We start from the raw sequence: 21,462 nt of genomic DNA, 5'->3' as shown, positions 1-21,462 counted from the left end.
TAACTAAGCCACTATGAAACAGTACTTTTAGGTAAACAAATATTCTTCTTCCTGGAATAGGGTAAGCATTCTGAAGGTTTAGCTATGGCTAACAAACTAGTACATATTTAACCAAGAAAAAGCTTGAGAAAGGGACTATCTTAAATGGCAAACTGAAGAAAGGAATGATCCAGGATTCTGTTTCTGCATTTCTATTGATTTAGGCCAGGGGTCTCCAACCTTTGCAGCTTTAAGACTTGTGGACTTCAACTTCCAGAATTCTTCATTCGGCCATCCCGGCTGGGGAATTCTGGGAGTTGAAGTCCACAAGTCTTAAAGGGGCCTCTGATAGACACAATGTAAAATGCAAGGATCTCTTTGTGATCATGTTCACTCTTCTTGCTTGATGGATCGATGTCATTATACTAAGAGAGACTATGCAGATGCTTCTATTCTATGAAAGTTTTGTAAGTTTTAATCAGTGCCATTTATAATTACCATTTAAGCTCAGTTTCAATGCACCTACGGGTAATTTATATTCTGTTATGCTTTATGACTGTTCTATCTAGGATACATGACATTTTAGGTTTTATTTTGGAAAAAATGCAGTTTATTTCTAAAACTCAGGCAACAAAAACGGTATAAAGTGTTTTCAAGTAAATATACTTAATGACCTTGTTCATGCAGAAGTCATTGGATTATATAGGATATAGAAATATAGGGTGGAGAACAAATTTCTCCATTTCTCATGGAGGAAATATATCAATGTGATTGCTGGGGGTAGAAAAAGATTTGATGGCATATAATCAATCAATCAAGCATTTCATTTTGGTTTTTTTTCCTCTCTCTCTTTCACCGGCCATTACCTTAAGGGTATCTTTCTTGTCCTGGTAAAAACACAAAGTTTGCCTCATCAGAACTGTATGAAATGTGTTCCAGGACCGACTATTTGCCTGAAAGAATAAAAATCCAAGGTCAGATCTAAAACAGATAAAGATTCATCTGAACATGAAGCAGCACAAGTAGGAAACTTCTTTTGTCCACACTTGCTTTTAGAATACAGGTAATCCTTGGCTTACAACCATTCATTTAGTGACCAAAGTTACAAGGCACTGAAAAAAATGAGTTATGACCTGTCCTGGCACTTATAACCTTCACAGCATTCCCACAGTTATGTAACCATAATTTGGGTGCTTGGCTATCATATATTTGTGGTGGTTGCAGCACCCCACAGTAATGAAATAATCCTTTGTGACTTTCCCAGCTGGCCTCCAACATGCAAAGTCAATGGGGGAAGTTGGATTTACTCAGTGACCACGTGATTCACTGAACAATTACAGTGATTCGCTTAACAACCATGGCAAAAATGTCATAAAATCAGGAGCTTAGCAATGGAAATTGTAGTCGTAACTTGAGGACTACCTATAAACTTTTTCTTAAAACATGGGGCAAGAAAAACAACTAATGTCCAAAAGTTCCTTCAGGGCATGAAAAACTACATAATTAGCACCAAGCAAATACAGTATGAGGGACTCCCTGGTAATAATCCCCCCCCCCCCAATGACTGGCTCGAATCAAACTAGTTTTTAACTTTATTTTAGCTGACACACTGTGGATTGTACTTATCCTGAAAACTCAGATCATTTATTACTGTAGCTTATATTCGAATCATCTCACTGAAAAAAAAATGGAGTTGCATCAATGTTAGTTACTGGCAACCAGGGGTGGATTCAGATGGTTCAGACTGGTTTGGGCAAACCAGATGCTAATTTTACATCTGGTTTGCTGAACCAGTAGTTGCCAGGACTGTCTGGCCCCACCCAGCCCCTCCCAGTAGTCTCTATGCAGCCTGTTTTGGGTGCCAGATAAGTGCAGGGCCTACGCGGAGGCTCTGGGAGGGCAAAAAATGGGCCTCCTGGAAGTTCCAGAAGTCCAGAAACAGGTCCGTTTCGGGCCTCGAGAGGGCTCTGGAGCCCAGGAGAGACTGTTTTCACCCTCTCGGAGACTTGAGGAAAGCCTCCGGAGTGTGGGGGGGTGATGGTTCGCCCCCGTGGTGGTGCAGGAGGCTGAGTAGGCCACACCCACCATAGCCACAGCCACCCAGCAACCGGGCAGAGAACTGGTTGCTAAAATTTTTGAATCCCACCCCTGCTGACAACATACCATCATAACCCTAGATTAATTTCTTTCAATGTGGCAATTTATGGATAACCAGTAGTTGTTTGGATCTGTAGACAAGTATTGATAGCAATCTACATGAAAAAGTGTGAGTTTTGCATTAGCGGGAAGAGAAATCTTATCAATTCTTTTGGGGACCGCAAACATTTAAATGGTAGATAAAATGAATTTTTCTAATACAGTTTTTCCTATCCCTTCCCTTGAAAGCCAATCATTCTAACCTTGCTAACACTTTTGCTTTCTTCTTGGAATTTCTGTTGATCTGCCGGAAGTAAAAGGAAATTAACCTATTTTTAATTTTTTCCCCATATAAATACCTTTCTGCCTCCTGCCTGCAACAGGTTCTTTCTTTCCAGAGGCCCTTCCATCATCTGAAGTTCCAATTTACTTGGAAGAGTCTAGAAAAAAGACATATGATAATATAAAGTCTCCTGAAAACATTTAAAAAAAAATCTCTTGTGAAGGAACATGTGGCATTTTTGTAGCAAAATGTAGCAAAAGGGTGGGAGAATATTCTATGGCCAAACTTGCATCAACACTAACTTTAGCTTAGTTTTTTGAAGTAAGCAAATTCCAGATCCCAAAGGTGCTTTTTCAGGAGGCAACTGGAATATAAATCCTTCCATTTTCCACCATCCTGTCAGAGTTGAAGAAGCTTCTTGAATGAAAAATGAAACATCTTCAAAGAAAAACAAGGAAGTCCAGTTGCCTACTGAAAAAGCACCTTTGGGACAACCATGACCTGGATGACTGAGAATGTCTTAACTATACAAATTCCAGGTGTGCTTGTCTACCATCACTATTATCTTCCAGCTACACGGAATTGGCCAAATTGATTGATGTTGATGAGTATCACATTCACACACCCCTGCAGGGCTCAGTATTGATAGCAATCTACATGAAAAAGTGTGAGTCTTGCATTAGTGGGAAGAGAAATCTTATCAATTCTTTTGGGGACCGCAAACATTTAAATGGTAGATAAAATGAATTTTTCTAATACAGTTCTTCCTATCCCTCCCCTAGAAAGCCAATCATTCTAACCTTGCTAACACTTTTGCTTTCTTCCTGGAATTTCTGTTGATCTGCTGGATATATTTTTTGCCGTGACAATTCTCCAGGTGAAGATGCTGCCTCTTTATTAAGCTCCTGGCAAGAAGATGTATCTGCTTTGCTGCACTGATTTGGTCTGCTTTTCCTCTTGTCAATGCCGAGACTGGCCCCTCTTCCTCCTTCTGAATTCTGCAACATTTCAGCAGAAGTGGGAAGCTTGAATTTGGCTATCAACCAATTATCTGCAGATGTCAGGAGAAGTTTTCCACCTAAGCTGGCCAGATTTTGTTCTTTTTCCATCTTTCTTCCTGGGACCCTGGAGATGTCCGACTCCTTTTTATGCTTCTCCATATTATTCCATATGGCCTGCAGCTCTTCTTCCTCTTCTTCAAACATCTCATGAGCAGGGTGACGAACGTCTGCTGTCATGCCTTGCAACTTTGTTTCTTTGGTTACCTCTGCCCATGGAGTCAAATTAAAAGGGCAGAGATCTGTGCCACTCAGAGTATTTTCCACATAGCCCAACTCACAATCAAGCTTAGCAGGTTGGGTGGGGGATTTATGCCCCAAGTGCAGAAATGAAGGTGGGTGTCTTGAAATGCCTTCTCCAGGGCACTGAGTATTTTCTTTTTCTGATGTCTCCTTCACTAAAGGATCTTTAGTTCTGGTTAGACGAGAAACTAAATCAGGGATGCTTGGAGATTCAGCAGAGGAAGGCTTCAGTTTCAACCTCAAAGCTTCTTGGACTTTGGCTCTCTTATCATCTACATCTTTTGCTTGCTTCTCTTTGGGGCTATCCATTCTACCTAGTGAAGCAGCTAGTTTATCCCACTCCAAACCTATCTGCTCATGCAATACACTGGTATGAGAGGGCTTATTCCGCTTGAAATCAAAAAATCCATCACTGGAATGGTTGCGACTTGTGGGATGCAGCTTCACCTCTTCACTAGAAGCAACAGAGTAAGTTTTCTGCCTGCCGTAGATTGGGTTGAGGTTCACTTCTTCAAACCAAGTGCCCTTCTTAGATTTGGGGAGCTTATGAGGAACATCTTCTGCTCTCATGGGCTTTGCGTGCATTACTCTCTGTCCTCTTATGGTTCCCTTTTCCAGGCTGATACCAGTTTCGTGTGTCTTTGTCTCTTCTGTATTCCTTTGGTCCACTTGGTTCACCTGCATTGCCCCCTTCCTTTCTGCTATTTCTTCCCTTGCTACCTTGACAACATCATGGACATTTCTAAGAGCACTGAGGTCCTTGGGAAGTTCCAAGCTCAAAACAGATCCCAGGGAAAGATGCTGACAGCTGTTCATCTTTTCTGTGGATGAATGGTGGCTATGGAGACTTGTGCTTTGTTTCAGGAATATGCACTTTCCAGACGTTTCTCTGGGTAAATCACATTCTTCATCAATAGTCCATTTCAGTGGATTTTTTACATAATCCATCAGCTCTCTTTGTGGTAAGGACAATGCCTGCAGCACTTGCACCCTCCGGGTGCATCTAGGCGGCCAAGTGTTACTCATTCTATGCTTCCCTTCTTGCAGATAATTTGTTTTTGTTCCCATAATCCTTTGCAAAATGAGCTGCTGAATATCTCCTGCCATTGCTTTGGTTTTTCCCTTTGGGCTTTTTGGAGAGCAGTTGGAATTCATCTTGGGGAAAGTATGAGAGGCTGCTTTGCTCCACTCTACCCTGGAAAATGGGGAAGAAGGAACTCTGGGAGACCCTTGCTTAACAGATTCTGATATGAGGGCTGAATTTCCAAAGTCGGGATCCTGATTTCTACATCCATGTTTCTCCTTTACTTGTAGATAGGTGCTCACCTGTAAAACATGGTAAGAAAAGTAAAGAACATATCTGAACTGCATGAAGCTGCTGGAGTCTAAGCCAAATATTTAGGATAGCACAGTAGCAAACATTGCAATCGTAAGACCTTATTTAAAGGCATGCACTGAGACATGCTATCTTCTGCCAAATGTTTATTCACTCTTCATTTGAAAGACCCATTCATGCAACCCCCCAAAAAGGACAATGCACTTCAGTTTTATTTATTTCTTGCCAACTGAAACTCTAGCTATTCTAGTTTATTTCATTTTATTATTCCTGGCTTTTCAGGAAGGGAGACAATATTAGTCTGAACTTAAAGGTAGAGAAACCATTACTAAATACATCTCAAAGCATTTCAGTATACAGTATATCACAGAAGTGAGTACACCCACTCACATTTTGTAAATATTTAAGTGTTATCTTTTCATGTGACAACACTGAAGAAATGACAATTGGCTACAATGTAAAGTAGTGAGCATACAGTTTGTATAACTCAAAATAACGCAACACACAGCCATTAATGTCTAAACTGTAAGTGATGTACTACCCATTCTCAATTCATTTCAACATTCAAGCTATCAATAGAGTATTAAAAACATTTAATGGGTGTTAAGATCAGCTGAAAGAGGTTTGGCCATTTTCCAAAAATAAAATATTTTCTCCTGTCCATATCTTAGCTCAAAATTCAATATATCGTAGGATTCATTTATTGATTCTTTTTCCTTTGCAAATCTATTTATTCCTTCAGAGTGGGAGCTAAATTACATACTGTTCCTTGTCCTAGTATATCTTCCATGAATTTGTATGGTAAGTCTGCATAGGTGACACCAGTCCAGCATCTTTAATAGTTACACAGAACAGAGAACTTTCATAAATGTAGAAATTAACAGCAGAAACTGTGTAGGCATCAATTCTGTCTTTGGTCAACTATTGAAGATGCAAGATGTGGAGGAGAACAAATACAGCATATAGAGAAAGCTTGAATAATATACAACATATTTAAGAGCCATGGTGGCATAGTGGTTAGAATGCAGTATTGCAGGCTAATTCTGCTCACACTGTCAGGAGTTTAAGTCCTTCGACCCTGACTGGCTTAAGGTTGACTCAGCCTTCCATTCTTCCGAGGTTGGTAACATGAGGACCCAGATTGTTGGGGGCAATATGCTAACACTGTAAACTGCTTAAGGAGGGCTGTAAAGTACGGTGAAGTGGCTTATAAGTGCTATTGCTATTTAAAGTTCTATGGGAGCAGTTTTCATAGGACATATTAGGATATGAGATGGAAATTTTAATGCAGCTGTAATGTATTCATGCCTTCATACATTGTACCCTCGCTAAAGGTGTCTGCCTGATTTCTAACATGGATGTGATAATTGTAAATCAATACAGAAATTAACTATGAGGAGTAGCAATGAGCTAGTTAGTAAAGGACCTTGCAACATGCAGCCATGTGCTCTAACATGCATCCCTGGTCCTCACTCCCTCATTCCTACATCACATCAATTTTACCTCTTTTGCATGCTGATGGTACAGCCTTTTCTTTCTCTTTAAACTACCCAAAGTATTTTCTAAAAGTCCCTGGCAACGTTTCCAAAATGTTTTACAGGCTGAGGGTTTAATTTCAGAGAGCTGGATATCAGGAAAGAAACAAAAATGGAAAGTGAAGTAGTAGTAATGACAAGCTACAACAGCCAGCAAAGAAATGAAGGTGCAGAAAGTCAGTTGGTGCCACATAAAAAGATTGTGCCGGATGCATAAATGGCAGCTTTTTATGTAAGAAGCAGAAAACAAAACTAGCTTCCTTGATCCACACTGCATATTAATATACTATTGCTTAGTTATGAACTTCCAAATTTCCCACTGATGTTAGGAGCTCTCCTACTTGACATTCTTAGTTTGGAATTTCCTCATATTAGAAATTCTTGCCTCCCATTGCTCTAGAACAGTACATCTCGGATTGAGGAACTTTTAAGATGTGTGGATTTCAGCTCCCAAAATTCATGCTGGTTAGGGAATTCTGGGAATTGAAGTCCCCACATCTTAAAGTTGCCAAGGTCGAGAAACCCTGTGTCAGTTTTGGAAACCATTTTTCTTCTTTTTTGCTTCCTGACTGCCACATATTTTAGCCTGGGAAATTGGGAGGGGTTTTTTTGTCAGAGTGGTGGAAACTTAGCCATAACAACATTCCTTGCACTGGGAGTCAAAGACATTTGCCTGCTTGGGAGTGACTGGGGAGTGTCTTCAGTCTCAAGTCGATCTGGAGAATGGATTGGACCCAGGAGTGGGTTCCGGATGCTGCTGCTACTGCCAGTTCGCTCAGGGATGCGCTGGGGGTGCGCCCATGCTTCGCTATGCGCACATGCACAGTACTATAAAAATGCTTCTGCACATGCACAGAAGCATTAAACAAGATGGCACTGCCGAGAGAACCGATTCGGGGGCATGGCAGGCTGAGTTACTACCTACTCTTCCGAACTGCTCCAAACCGGTAGGAACCGACCTCTGATTGGACCATTGAGGAACTTGTGGGTGTGGAGCATGGTTGTGAACTTTCAAGTGGGCGGGGACAACCTAGAAGCTTTCAGATTTGGGATTTCCCAGATGTGCCAACATGACATCTCTAATAAATTAGAACTTTGAGGAACTTCAAGCCTTGGATTTTATTTTGTTGGGGGTGTTTCTTGGAACCCTGACACCTGTGATATAGCATTGCATTTTGCAATTATGTGTGTGTGTATATGTGATTTCAATCTATCTATCATCTATCTATCATCTTTGGCAAGGAAATGCCTTACCTTGTGCGAAGTCTCTTGTCCTACAGTTGGTGAAGATGCAGTCTGGCTCCCTGCAGCTTTTTTCTCCCCTTCCTTTTCAATGTTCAGGATCAAACTCACTGTGCTACCTAAACTGCCAGGGGATGCCTGTGGCACAAGTAACACTGGCGTCTCTGAGGGTTCTAGAACTAGAGTTCCCTGAGGAACCTCCACCTCAAAGGGCAAACCATTTCCTGATTCTTCCAAGCTCTGTTTGTACCCTGGAAGAACATTTAGTGCAAATGCAGTGGAGACTGGTTCATTCTGTTGCTTATGGTAATCTCCTGCTGAACATTTCATCAACACCTTAGAGTTCTGGATGCCATCTGTCTCAGTCACATCAGCTCCAGAATCGAGTTCAATCTAGGGAGTAAGAAAACACAATAAATAAGCCGCAGTGGGTAATTTGTTCATTTTCTTCCTTCAGCTTGGTGTGTAAGAGCCGAGGTGGCACAGTGGTTAGAGTGCAGTGCTGCAAGCTACTTCAGCTGACTGCTAGCTGCAGTTCAGCAGTTCAAATCTCAAGGTTGACTCAGCCTTCCATCCTTCCAAGGTGGGTAAAATGAGGACCCAAATTGTTGGGGGCAATATGCTGATTCTGTAAACCGCTTAAGAGAGGGCTATAAAAGCACTATGAAGCAGTATACAAGTCTAAGTGCTATTGCTATTGCTATAGCATTGTTATTTCTTCTGAACTGGGATCTACTTCCTTCTGGACTGTACAGGCTTCTGTACTATTAACTGGACCTAAGATCATGACCTATTCAGAAAATTAGAGATCATCTGGGGAAAGGTCAGTATTTGGTTCTTCATTCTATATTGTGACTGATTCACACAAGGAGGCAGAAGACCGGCAGGGCAAGTCTGCTACAAGTTTGGAGACACTACACTCAAGTGAACAAGTGCTTTATATATGAAACTAGATTTTTTGCCTCAATCTCCTGTGCTAGAGTTTTTCAGGAGGAAAAAAACCCAGCAACTGAAAATCTATTCTGATGGTAAGTATTTTAGCTAAATATAATATAAATGAGACCATACAGAAAAGTTTCACTGTTGTATTGAACTCTTGGACAGTTTTAACCTGGATGTATAAAAATATACTTAAAATAAAGATAGCAAATCTTAAAGGGGAAAACTACAACATTGGTGAAAAACAGCAAATAGATATAGGGCTTGGCTGTTGTTATTCTTATTATTGGAAAGGAATCAGATTAAGAAATGGGAGCATGGGAGCTAAGATGATGGCTATTTAAAAATCTTAATATAGTCATAAATATACTTCTTCAATGATGTTTTGACAACTTCTCAGTCTAATCCTTAGGTCTCAACCCTCCAATGGGGCTATCCAAGACTGGTCCAGACAGCTTTCTTCCTTAAAAAAGAAACATTATCTCCTCCCAAGTCTTTACAAGAACAGGCAAGCTAAGGACCCTGGAAAAAAGGTGAGAGATCCACAGTCCTTCCAGTTTCTTAAAGACTTTAAGAGACCAGAATAAATTAAGCTGCAAGGGGAAGAAGGCAATAACACAAGATCCCAGTGATTAGCCCCTGCACTTTTTCTACAGCAGCAATTTTTAAAAGGATGAAAGTACAGCCATGAGACGTAGAATATCCATATTCTATTTTTAGTAACAAAATGTTGACCGAGCTACGCATATCCTTTGGGCAGATGTCCTTATCTTTAGCAAAATAGAGTGGACTGGTACTTTATAATTCCAAGAATGAGAAGCTGTTGCCAAAGCAACAGAATTGGGTTATTTAAGAATCCTGAGCCCTGCTGGTGCTACACTTGACTTTCCAGCTGCATACTGCATAGGTTGATTCACTGCACACTATGAGCCCATTATACTGATCCAAACACAAGCCTAGGTAGGTGGGGCAATATTCTAAATCCAAATTCTCCTCCTGTTATCTCACCCCTTTGCCTAGATACGTCCTTTGATTGGTGGAGCCCAGCAAAAGGAATATTGAATCAAACCATGCATTTTAGCGAACAATAAATTGCTGGTCTAGACAATGGTTTTGCAGTTAAATCATAAGCACTTTTATGCCGCCGAATTGTTTTTATTGTCAGCGTTCTCAGAAGTTTGAAGGTGATCCATCTTTGCTTTTGCCAATTTGAAAGGCTGAGGACAAGAAGTGAAAATTGTTTCCTCATCTTGAGCTGTTCTATGTCCTCATGTTTAAGCAGTCAGCTGATGGCATGGACAACAACCATATATTAGCTGCAGATTCAATATTGATGACAGAATTTACAAAAGCAAACAATACATGAATACTTCTCTAATTCACACACATAACCATCCAGAGGTACAAATCAGTGAAAAAGATAATAAAGGTAAAAAATAAGGAAATTTCCATCCTCCCCCTTGGTTGTGCAATACCGTCTTCTTCTTTTCCCGAGGACAGGGGGTCAGAAACCCACAGCTCTGGAGCCACATGTGGCTCTTTCATCCCTGCTGCAGCTCCCTGTCACTGGTCAGCAGCACAATTTTGAGAGGACCTTCCAGTTGGGGAGAGGGAGAAGCATAGCGCGCCAGGAGGAGACTCTTATGGCAAGGAGCAGGCTTTCTGGTCAGTTCCACAATTGATAGGGCTTTCAGTTAGGACAGGTAGAGGAAAAAGGATGCCATGCTAGGAGGAGACTCTTTGGTAGGGGAACTGGATTTCCGGTCAGCTCCAGAATTGAATGGGGGCTTCTGGTTAGGATCTTTGTGGCTCCCAATGTTTTCTTTTCTGTGGGAAACTGGTCCAAATGGCTCTTTGAGTGTTTAAAGTTGCTGACCCCTGCCCTAGGCCATGAATAAAAGTTCCTATTTGTAATAAAGGCACATTAGAGGCATACTAACTTGGAGGTTCTGAGGCTCATCATTCTTGTTTCCAGGGTCCTTTGGGGAACACTGTGCTTGATATCGTACCATCACCCATCCCAGCATGTTCTGTAGTTCCTCCATTCGCTCCTTTATCTAAAGGCAGAACAAGAGGGGGGGGAGAAAGCCCACCTGAAATGCCATTTTGCAATATCTCTGAAACTATTTCTGTTCTCTTAAATATTGGTTTCCATATTCTTAAGGATTCCAGGTAGATTAATAGATTTGTATCTGTCCTTTTTCATTCAAAGAGTTGAACAATTATATCCTACTTATTTGTTCAGTTACCTCAATAAGGCCTGCTGAGAGAATCTATCATTTTGTCACAAAAAACACTGGAACCTTAATGAAAGATAACTCTGAAAGTTGCATAGACCACAGACAGAACCATGGAACTATGTTTCATATATTGTATGCATTAAATTATTAGAGAAGGAAAATAAGATCTCAGGTAATGAGTATTTAATAACTGCCAGCTGATTTAAGGTTATAATCTGTAATCTATAGGCTGATGCAATGATGATTCAGCAATATATGGTATCACCTCTTTAAAACTCTGATGGGTCCACACAAGTCATTTACCCCTTGAAGAGGTGTCTATATATAGGTGGTCATTAGAGGGCGTCCTCTCTCTCTCTTTCTCTCCCTTCCTCCCTCTCCCTCCCCCCTCTCGTCATGTATCTCATTTCTCTCCTTGTGTCTGTAGCTAAGTGGTAAGGAATTTATCTACCATGTATATGTCTGTATATATAAACCACTACTAACTGTACAAAGGCTCTGTGTGCTCTGGGCTCTGTTTTGCTCCTGAGTTTATCTCATAATAATAGTCACGCTGCCAAAACTCTGACATAAGATTATAAAATAAACTATTAGAGAGAGAGAAAAGACTCTCCTCAAATGTTCCCAAGAGAGAAACCCCTCTTTCATCTTTTGCAGTCCTCTTGCACTTGTTTTAGCAGGCAAGAAGAGATATTCCTTACAGTTAATCTCACTTTTTGTTCAAACTGGAATTAGCCCCTTTCAGGATTTCCTGTAATGTTGCTCCCTGTTCTCAGCAGCTACTCTGTGTGTGATATTCTTTAGTTGCTTCTTCCCATTTTAGATTTTTCTATGTGAGTCTATTCCCAAACTGTTCTTGTGTAGTGCTACTCCCCTGATTTTCTGATGCTGTTTTCCCTTGCAATCTGATTTGTGACCAGCTCTGAAACCTGTCCAGTAGTGGGTTTATACTTGTTTTACTACCAGTTTGCTCGTGCACATGGCCAGGCAGGTGGCCAGAGCCTCCCTCCACCGCCATTACCAATTCAGCCAAACTGGGCCGAACCGGGAGCAACCCATCTCTGAATCTGTCCATTTGCTTTCCTCTCAAACCCTTGAATTAGTTTCACTCTACCAATAGAAGAGAATATTTGTAGCTCAGGGTTGAATTGTGGGGTCCTTGGTGGTCTCTGAGCTTGGTTATTGCCAAGGACCCCATAGCTCCACTCTGTCTTTCCAAAAAATGTTCTCAATATTAAAAATGAATAAATCTTTGATACCCTTGATGATCCAAACCATTGCTCTGAAACCATTTCTTTCTTCTACTTCTCCAAAATAACCTGTAGGAAAACTTGAACTTTCTTAAGAAATCAAAGCAATTAAAACATCTATTTGAAACTTAGCACGTTGGTCCAAATCACACTGAGGATTGTGATTACATTTATCTGCTTGTACCCTGGACTGTGTTTACTGCTTTCACTTCTGTAGAGGACAACATATATTTACAGAATTGAATTTTATCTCTCATTTTAAGGTCTAGGTTTAAATGCTGAGTGTGTCTATCTCACCCTCATTTGTGCATTTTATCACAGTTTCTCCTCACTGGTTCAAAATAGCAGGAATTGAGATAATTTTTGTAATTAATACCATATGATTTTCTGATCATTTTAGTGATAACTAAATGAATAACTCACTCATAAGATCATGTTACTGGGCCTCTCTAAATCAGAGATAGCAAATACTGTGGGTGCTTTAGGCAACACTATGAGGTTTATTTTTTTAAAAAAAATGTATAAAATATTTGCTCACTGGATTTCTTTATTTGAAAAAATGCTTCAAGGATGTGAATTGGATATAATCTATAATTGTATATTATCTCTCTTTCTCAAGGATTTTAACCCATCTGGGCCTATGAATACATGCTATTTAACTGAAAAGCATTTGCTGCTGGATGAAGCTAATGCCCAGGAGGGGGCTGTTTAATGGTGCAAAAAATATCCGTAATTAAGAGCAGTCCTGACAAATCTATGAAAACCATTATCTACAGAAATCCATTAGCTGCTCTGAGCCACTATTCATAAAGACAGGCATATTTGAAAAGGTACCATGATCTTCTTCTGCACTTAAATACCAATTCCTAAATTACCTAAATGATATCCCCATTGACAGCCTGTGGAATATTTATATCCCTAACCTTTCACACTTACCGTTTTACTCAAATAATGCTTTTCAGCTATCAGCTCCCACCCGGATGCTGCCAACTCTTCAAACTCCTTGAATTTAGCCTCCATACTATTCTTCAGTTTCTCCCAGGGGGCTTCGGAAAGACCCTGGGCATTCAGATTGTCTGAGAAAATTTGTGCCCGGGTGTCCTCTGTCCAAGAGCTAGAAAATCAAGGGTGAGAGGACAGCTGTGAATGCAACCAGAAGAAACAGGTCTTCATACCTGCCTAAATATATAGCCAATTTAACTTTCCATTGCAAAAGTAGACCAAAAAGTAGATGAAAACCAAAAGGTAGATTTTTGGATGATGTTAGGATAGCGGCAGCAACAATAACAAAAACCCTCAAGGACTTTGTGCACCAAAATTTGTCTGCTGAATGAGGAAACCTGGAAGTAATAGGGAGTGCATTTAATGGACATGAAATGCTGCATGCTTAATGCAATCCTGGTACTCAAAATATACTCTTAGGCTTAAGATGCTTAAAGGTAAAGGCTCCCCCCCACATTCGTGATAGTCGTTTCCAGCTCTAGGGACAGTGGTCAACTCCATTTCAAAGCCAAAGAGCCAGCTCTCTCTGAAGACATCTCCATGGTCATGTGACTGGCATGATTAAATGCTGAAGGTGCATGGAGTGCTGTTACCTTCCCACCAAAGGTGGTTCTTATTTTTCTACTTGCATTTTTACTTGCTTTCAACCTGCTAGGTTGGCAGAAGCTGGGGCAAGTAATGGGAGCTCACGCTGTTATGTGGCGCTAGGGATTCGAACCGCTGAACTGCCGACCTTCTGATCAACAAGCTCAGCCACTGAGTCACTGTGTCAGAAGATGCTGATGGGAAACTTATTCCTTAATTCTAAATTAATATCTTTTACACCAGGGTTTGGTTGGTGGGTCTTCAGGTTTTGATTTAAAAAATTAAAACACACCAGACTGATCTGAAGCCCACCCATCCTTGTTCTGCACTACCAACCTAAACTACAGGCAGAACATTAGCTATTAGGAACCAAGAATCACCCTGGATGTCTATTCTGCATCTGTGTCACTAGATGGCAGAATTTATCCGACTATAGTTCATAATTAAAATAGCAAGCACTTCCCTCAAGCCTTTTAAAAACATCAAATCACCTTCAAGCTGTGCTGGACACCTACTGACTTACATGGACATTTCCATTCAGTTTTCTTGGCAAGACATGGAAACACTTTCCATTACCTTGTCTCAAAGTCTACTCAGGAAATATTAAAGATGTGAAAACAATGCCAGCTTCTCCCACTATTGTTTAAAAGTTAGCAAGGAACTCACACATAGGTCATCATACTTGACAACACTAAAATATTTGCATGTGTATTTTGCTCAATAAAGGTGTATAAAGCAAGGAAATATGTAGCCAATGGCAACTTCCCTGTATGTTTGTCAACTGTGACAATTTACATTCAGATTACACGCAATTTGACATCAAGAAATACTTGCTGTGGAGAACTGTGCCTAGGACTGAAATAGATTTAAGAAGCTAATTGAATTGTCTTCAAAACAAAAACATCTCACAGACAAAACAGTTTGAAGTCTAAGGAAGGTTTAATTTTTAAAAATAAAAATACTATTTCCTGATTCTGATCTTTAATTAATTTTAAAACGTCAAGCCGTTCCCAAGATTTCTCTAGGACAGGGGTTGGCAACATGTGGCTCTGGAGCCGCATGTGTCTCTTTCATCCCTCTGCTATGGCTCTCTGTCACTGGTCGGCTCCAGAATTGATAGGGCTTTCAGTTACGGCAGGTAGAGGAAAAAGGACGCCGCACTAGGAGACTCTATGGTTGGGGGAACCCGACTTCTGGTCAGCAGGGGAAAAAGGATGCTGTGCTAGGAGACTCTATGGTGGGGAACTGGGCTTTTGGTTGGTTTGCTCCAGAATTAAACAGGGGGCTCCCAATTATGATCTTTGTGGCTCTGAGTGTTTAAGGTTGCCAACCCCTGCTCTAGCAGCAAGATGCATTCTTGCTGAAGTATAAAAATTAGAAAGAAAATAAGACTATCTAGAAAGCTATATGGTATGAATTGTAAGGAAATTGCAAGAAGTCATCCCTCTTCTAGAGAATGAAATATTTTGGGAATATGAAAAGAAGTAGAATATTATATTTTTCCCAAGGAGGAAATGGAGAAACCTGTTCTTAGACTTCTTAGTCTTTCCCAGTCTTTCTTAATAGCCTCCAGCAGATAGGGCCTCCAATGCTCATTAAGAAAGAATGAGCCAGCTTATTCACAAACAAAAGACCTTCAGTTCCAAATGATGGGATTAAACTTTGCATTTCCCCATCGGATGTGGCCTTTTAGGACATAATAGGATTAGCCCACCACCATTAGAATAGCAAAAGATACCGGGCTCACTGCATTGCACAATCCCCTGAAGCATTTCAACAGAAAGCCCCAGAAACCTATAAAGATCCATCCACATAGTCAGCTGCCCCAGAACCAAATGCTGTTGTTGGCTCTGCTCATCAATAAACAGAGTCCTTCTTTCCAATAAGCCTCCATTTTATCTCCTATGCTTTTCTACCAGCTTGGAACTGAACCAGATGGATTTTTCCTCCAGCAAAATGTCGGTATGCTGTCTGAAAAACAATCTTTTTTTTTGTAATTTAAGACAGTTCTTAATTTTGGGCATCTTGCACCCCAAGATTTTAAGGCGAATAAGAGAAAGAGAAACTAACTTACATAATGGCCAGATAGCCTTTAAAGAATTGCCATAACCGCACAGTCTGCTGCCCATGAACTGAATTTTCTAGCACCAGTTTTTGGAGATCTTTCCAAGCCTCTAATATTTCAAGAATCGGTTTGGAGTCCTCAGATATTTGAACCAGGTGAGTAGCTGCTCTTTCCAGTTCCTCTATATTTCCTTCCAACGGAGTCACATCACTCTATGGGACACAGAACAACAGGATTCACAGTGGTGAAGACACTTCCTTGGTTCCTTCTGGATAGCAAATTCTTGTTGCTATCCCAGAAAGGATAGGTTTCTTGCTATTGATTTTTTTGGGGTGGGGTGGGGTGGAGGAAAGCTAAATAAAAAGCACATATGGTCAGAACCAATAAACATCACACCCTTTTAAAAAGTACTGCTCAAAATTATAGTCAAACTTAAACTTGTGAGATAATCTTCTGTGATTTGCAATGGTAACAAGGCAGAATAGATTTTTTTTAAAAACGTATGTATAATGTCTTCTTTAAAATCTATAGTCCCCACATCTGCTATGAGATAATGAAACTTATTTGGGGGAGTGGCTACTGAGCCCAGCAACTTTGTGGACATTGGGCTAATTGTTGCTGCATTTACATCTGTATAAACATGAGAAGCACTTCACACCACTTAACCCTTGGAATATGTTCAACTATTTCCAACTATTAACCCCCAAATCTTCAACCTACAAAGTCCAGGAATGCATTTAAGCATCCAGTACATGTCATTTGGGACATTCTGACTACAGCAAAATATATTTGTTCTTATATACCAGAGACAATCTAATTTTAAATCCCAGGACATTCCTCACCCACATACATCTAAGATTAGCCCAAGGCCAAACTTGTAAAAAAAATAACAGAATGAGCTAAACAAGAAAAGTTAGCTCTCTTTGCAGACAAGATTACAGGAGATGGAATGGTTCCCGACAGAACAGTTATTAAACAATTTCCTTACCTCATTCCTGGATTTTTACAAGGGATCCAGATGACATTACCCTCCATTTGTAACTCTTCCATTTCCTACCAGTTCCTCCATTTATATTTACAAATGGAAGCATGAAGGAGGAAAACACAATAGTTGTTTGGTGCATTTAAATTAATTTTAATTTAAAAAACCAGTGCCATCTGAAAACTTTCTGAAGTGGGGAAAACTAACTCAGTTTCAACATTCTTCAAGATAGAAAAATCAGAACCAAAGCTCTGGATCTCACCTCTATCTCTTGTTGTCTTTTCTGTATGCCCTGCACATCAAACAGATCCATCTCGCTTTTTACAGTGGTAAAACTCTTCTCTGCTTGGATGAGGTCCCGAGCTAGTGTTTCTGCTCTCTCCTGGATTGTTTCAATCTGTGAGGTCACCCAGCTCAGCTGAGAAGTGAAAGAACAAACAGGAAGTTTAGCAATGGCATTCAGTGCTTGACATTTCTTGATATGTGTTGGCATAGTGGTTAGAATGCAATGTTGCAGGCTAACTCTGGCGACTGCCAGATGTTCGATCCTGACCAGCTCAAGATTGTCTCAACCTTCCATCACTTCTGAGGTCAATAAAATGATGACCCAGATTGTTGGGGGCAATATACTGATTCTGTAAAACGCTTAGAAAGGGCTATAAAGCATTATGAAGTGATATATAAGTCTAAGTGCTATTGCTCTCTGTCTAATATCCAAGTCTGGAAATTGCACTTGTCTAGACACAAAACGCTTTGGTTTAGCCCAGACTGAATTCTTGATTTCTGAATTTGGCTCATCCTTCCATCATTTAAGGACATTTTTTTTGTCCAAGCTGATTTTACATTGGGGTTTTTTTTCTAAAAGGGCTTCATGTTGGTCTTAATTTGCACCTTATTGCAGATTTGTTAATATGAAAACTAGGATATTTATACCGGCTGTTTTTTGTAAGACAAAATATTATCTTATGCATTTTTGAAATGTGCCACTTTCCCTGAGGATTCTTAGATTTGGAGATCTATTTCTGAGATTTGTTGAAGGATTTCATAATATCCACTGTAGTGCTAAATTGGACCACTTACATGTTTGATGCAATATTTGAATATTTGCTTCCAAGGAATTTCCATAATTTCTATATGGATGGATGAGAGTGTGCGGAAAGCCATGTAGAGATAGAGTGAAAAGGCATGAGACAGAATGTGGTGTAAACAGAGTCTCAGTAATATAAGAACATCTGGAAGGAAACGTGAGCTTTGGGGAACTCATCACAGGTTAAGATTTACATTTACATTAGAGTTACATTCAAAAGGATCTCAGGTTCAACCCCCAGGATCTCTAAATATCTGAGAAATTCTCCTTTCCAAAGCACTGTTGGCATCAGAGTAGACAATGTATAATTAAATGGACCATGGCAGTCTGACTTTATATAAATCAGCTTCCTCTAAACACGTTTCAATATTTTACTGTATTTTTTGGACATAAGACACACTCCCCCCCCCAAGGAGGCTGAAAATTGGGGTGCGTTTTATATTCCGAATATAGCTTTTTGGAAGCTTTTTTTCAGCCCTAATGAAGTGCTAAGGAGTGAAGCTTTGCCTTTAGAAGACTGAAGACTCATTAGCAACTCATTAGGGCTGAAAAAAAAACTTCAAATATTTTTACTGCAACATACGGTTGAAAAAAAATCCTTCCAGCTGGGGGAAGCCAAGGACAAAAGATTTGAAGAATGCCTTAAGAGGTACTTCTTTTGTCCAGTTTCTATTTTTGGGAGATAATGCTCTCAAGGGCAAGGCAGAGAGTTCCTGTGACTTTGTGATTTCTATTCTTTTGGGGATAATTCCTTTAAGGGCAAGGCATTGATTTTTCCTATCAGCTATCTGAGTTTTCTCAATGGTTTCCTTCAGGCAAGCTCTAGGCTGGTTTGTTGATTCAGCTTTGTTACATTTTTACCAGAAGTGCTTTTGGCTGAATGCCCAGACATCTAGTAAAGCTTATTAAAAGATTCCCTGGCCACCCGGGGAAAGAAAAAATGTGGAGAAAAGTGTCATTTTATTATACTATTGTGTTTGCTTGCTTTTCTGGTGTTATGGGAATAAAAATGAATACTTGGTAGCCAGAAATTTTTCCATTTTCCTCCCCAAAAACTAAGGTGCATCTTATACTCCGAAAAATATGTTAGTCTGCATGAAGAGTTGCACTGGATTAAAGTAAGTCAACAATATGACAACCTGCAAAAGATTCTACATATCTTTAACAGATAGTCAGGAAAAACTACTGATCGGTATGTGTCAGATTCTTGTTTCAATACCAGAAACATTACAACAAGAAACAATGAGTTGGGGCAGGGTATAAACTGTAGGTGTTCTCTCTTTAATCATTAGAGAGGTCTGCTTATATGTGGCACCTCTTAGCCTCCTCTTACCCCAATTTCTTCCTTGTCTTTCATAACTTGAGAAAAGTACTCCAGGTTCTCAGTTTCAGTCGCCGCCTTCAAGGTCTGCTCTCGTTCCTTCACTACATTGTTCAGCATTTCCACTGCTTCTTGTAATTCCTTTAGTGGTCTACTCATGTCCTTACTCTTCCCCTGTTGAGCACTTTGGGATAAAACAAGGTGCAAAGGTTCTGGGGAATTGAATTGGTTTGGTGCACCCTGAAGCAAAATAAGTATAGAAGCAATATTGGTATTAAAATACATAGATCATTCTATTAATTATCATAGCAATTTTGGAAAGAAATTATCATTATTTCAATTCTACAAAGGAGGAATTTAAAACAGAAAGGTAGTAAAACAATAACATCCCACTCAAGATTAATCATTTGTTATTTAAGCTGTTAATCAAGAAGTTTGTCTATTTTCCTGTTCTTGTTGCCTTGGAGCAGGGCTGTCAAACTTGTGTTATGTGCTGGCCACACCCACACCTGGTTTAGCAAAGCCCCAATATGTCACGTGATGCAACCATGATGACATGAGTTTGACATCCCTGCCTTAAAGTTATATATCTCCTTAATTGAGACCCAGTTTTGTGCAGTGGTCAAGACATCAGGCTAGAAATTGGAAGATCCAGCACAAAGCCAACTGGGTACGGAATGGGACTGTTCTCCTCATACCCTCTGCTGCCCCATTTTTGCCCCCAGGGTTCCACCCCCAGTCATTCACCTCTACCATTTCGCCTCCACTATTAGGATTCTAGCTGTCTCCACACACGGAACACTTTCTCCCTCTCTCTCTCTTTCATCCTTCCCTTCCTCTGATTGGCTGGCGGTGAACTGTCACCTGAACCCAAAAGCCCGGGGTGAACAGTATCTCTCAAAATGGCCCCTGATGAACGGTCTGGGACTAAAGAAGCTGGGTCCCACTGGCCGGCACGAACAGCTAGGGCCCTAACAGCAGAGGTGAAATGGTAGAGGTGAATGGTTGGAGGCAGAACACTGGGGGTGAAAAAGGGGCGGTGAAGGGTACGAGAACAGTCCTAGACCCAACTGGGTGACCTTAGGCCAGTCACTCTCTCTTAGCTTTAGGTAGGAGGCAATGGCAAACCACTTCTGAAAAACCTTGCCAAGAAAACCTCAGGGACTTGTCTAGGCCAGTGGTTCCCAAACTTGGCAACTTTAAGACTTGTGGACTTCAACTCCCAGAATTCTCCAGCTAGCTCTTCTGGCTGGAGAACTCTGGGAGTTGAAGTCCACAAGTCTTAAAATTGCCAAGTTTGGGAACCACTGGTCTAGGCAGTATCCAAGAATCACACATGATTGAGTGGAACAAAAAAGAAATCTCTTTGATTAGAATTGTTAAACAAGTGCCCAATCTATGTTTCTCAGTCTAAATAACATATACTGCCTATAGATCTTCAAAAGGCAGAAGATCCTGAGGCTCTAAATTGTGCTAAAATGATGAACAGTGCTACAGCACCAGCTGTTCATGAAAATATCCACTGAAAAAATTGAAAGTGTGATGTCCTCTCTTAAAGAAATGAATAAGAACCTTGCTAAGTTTAGAGGAATACAATTCAATGTATATATTCCAAACATCTTTTGATACAATTACAGATAAAATTCATATAAGAGGAAACATGATTTCCCAGTTAGTCAAACGATTTCTAAAGCTGCCATAACAACTTAGAAAAAGCTAATAAAATACTACAAACCAGGTTAAATATCTGGAAACACAGTGACATAGAAAAAACACAAACCGTTGCTAAAGATAGGGGGGAAAGGATAATAAAGAAGACTGTATTGAGACTTCAGTTATGAAATGTCATGTTTTACCAATGGACTTTTAATTAGAAACAGAGTGTGCTCATCAGATTCTGATGAAAATATCTGAACACAAAGAGTTTATACAGGTAGTCCCTGACTTATGAGCCCAACATTTCTGTCGCTAAGCAAGACAGTTGTTAAGTTAATTTTGATCCATTTTATGACCTTTCTAGTCAGAGTTATTATGTGGATCATTGCAGTTGTTAAGTTAATAACACAGTAAATCTAGCTTCCCCATTGACTTTGCTTGTCAGGAGGCAGCAAAAGTAGATCACAAGGCCACAGGACACTGCAACCGTCATCAATATGAATCAGTTGCCAAGCGTTCAATT

The 21,462-nt window shown here is 40.2% G+C and overlaps 1 protein-coding gene across 1 annotated transcript in view; it reads right to left on the bottom strand.

Moving 5' to 3' along the window:
- LOC116506953 overlaps positions 1–21,462 on the bottom strand; it is a 70,081-nt gene that overhangs the window by 9,480 nt on the left and 39,139 nt on the right. The window contains exons 17-25 of the mRNA XM_032214846.1: positions 19,296–19,523; positions 17,138–17,293; positions 15,903–16,105; positions 13,178–13,355; positions 10,692–10,808; positions 7,825–8,205; positions 3,199–5,025; positions 2,475–2,555; positions 846–932 (exon numbers count right to left, since the gene is read on the bottom strand). Coding sequence (XP_032070737.1) covers positions 846–932; positions 2,475–2,555; positions 3,199–5,025; positions 7,825–8,205; positions 10,692–10,808; positions 13,178–13,355; positions 15,903–16,105; positions 17,138–17,293; positions 19,296–19,523 — 3,258 coding nt within the window. The remainder of the gene's footprint in view (positions 1–845; positions 933–2,474; positions 2,556–3,198; positions 5,026–7,824; positions 8,206–10,691; positions 10,809–13,177; positions 13,356–15,902; positions 16,106–17,137; positions 17,294–19,295; positions 19,524–21,462) is intronic.

Source organism: Thamnophis elegans, chromosome 4 (assembly GCF_009769535.1).
Source record: "Thamnophis elegans isolate rThaEle1 chromosome 4, rThaEle1.pri, whole genome shotgun sequence".
Classification (NCBI taxonomy): domain Eukaryota; kingdom Metazoa; phylum Chordata; class Lepidosauria; order Squamata; family Colubridae; genus Thamnophis; species Thamnophis elegans.
Note: the sequence above shows the minus strand (reverse complement) of the source record. Positions and strands in the feature narration are given on the sequence as shown.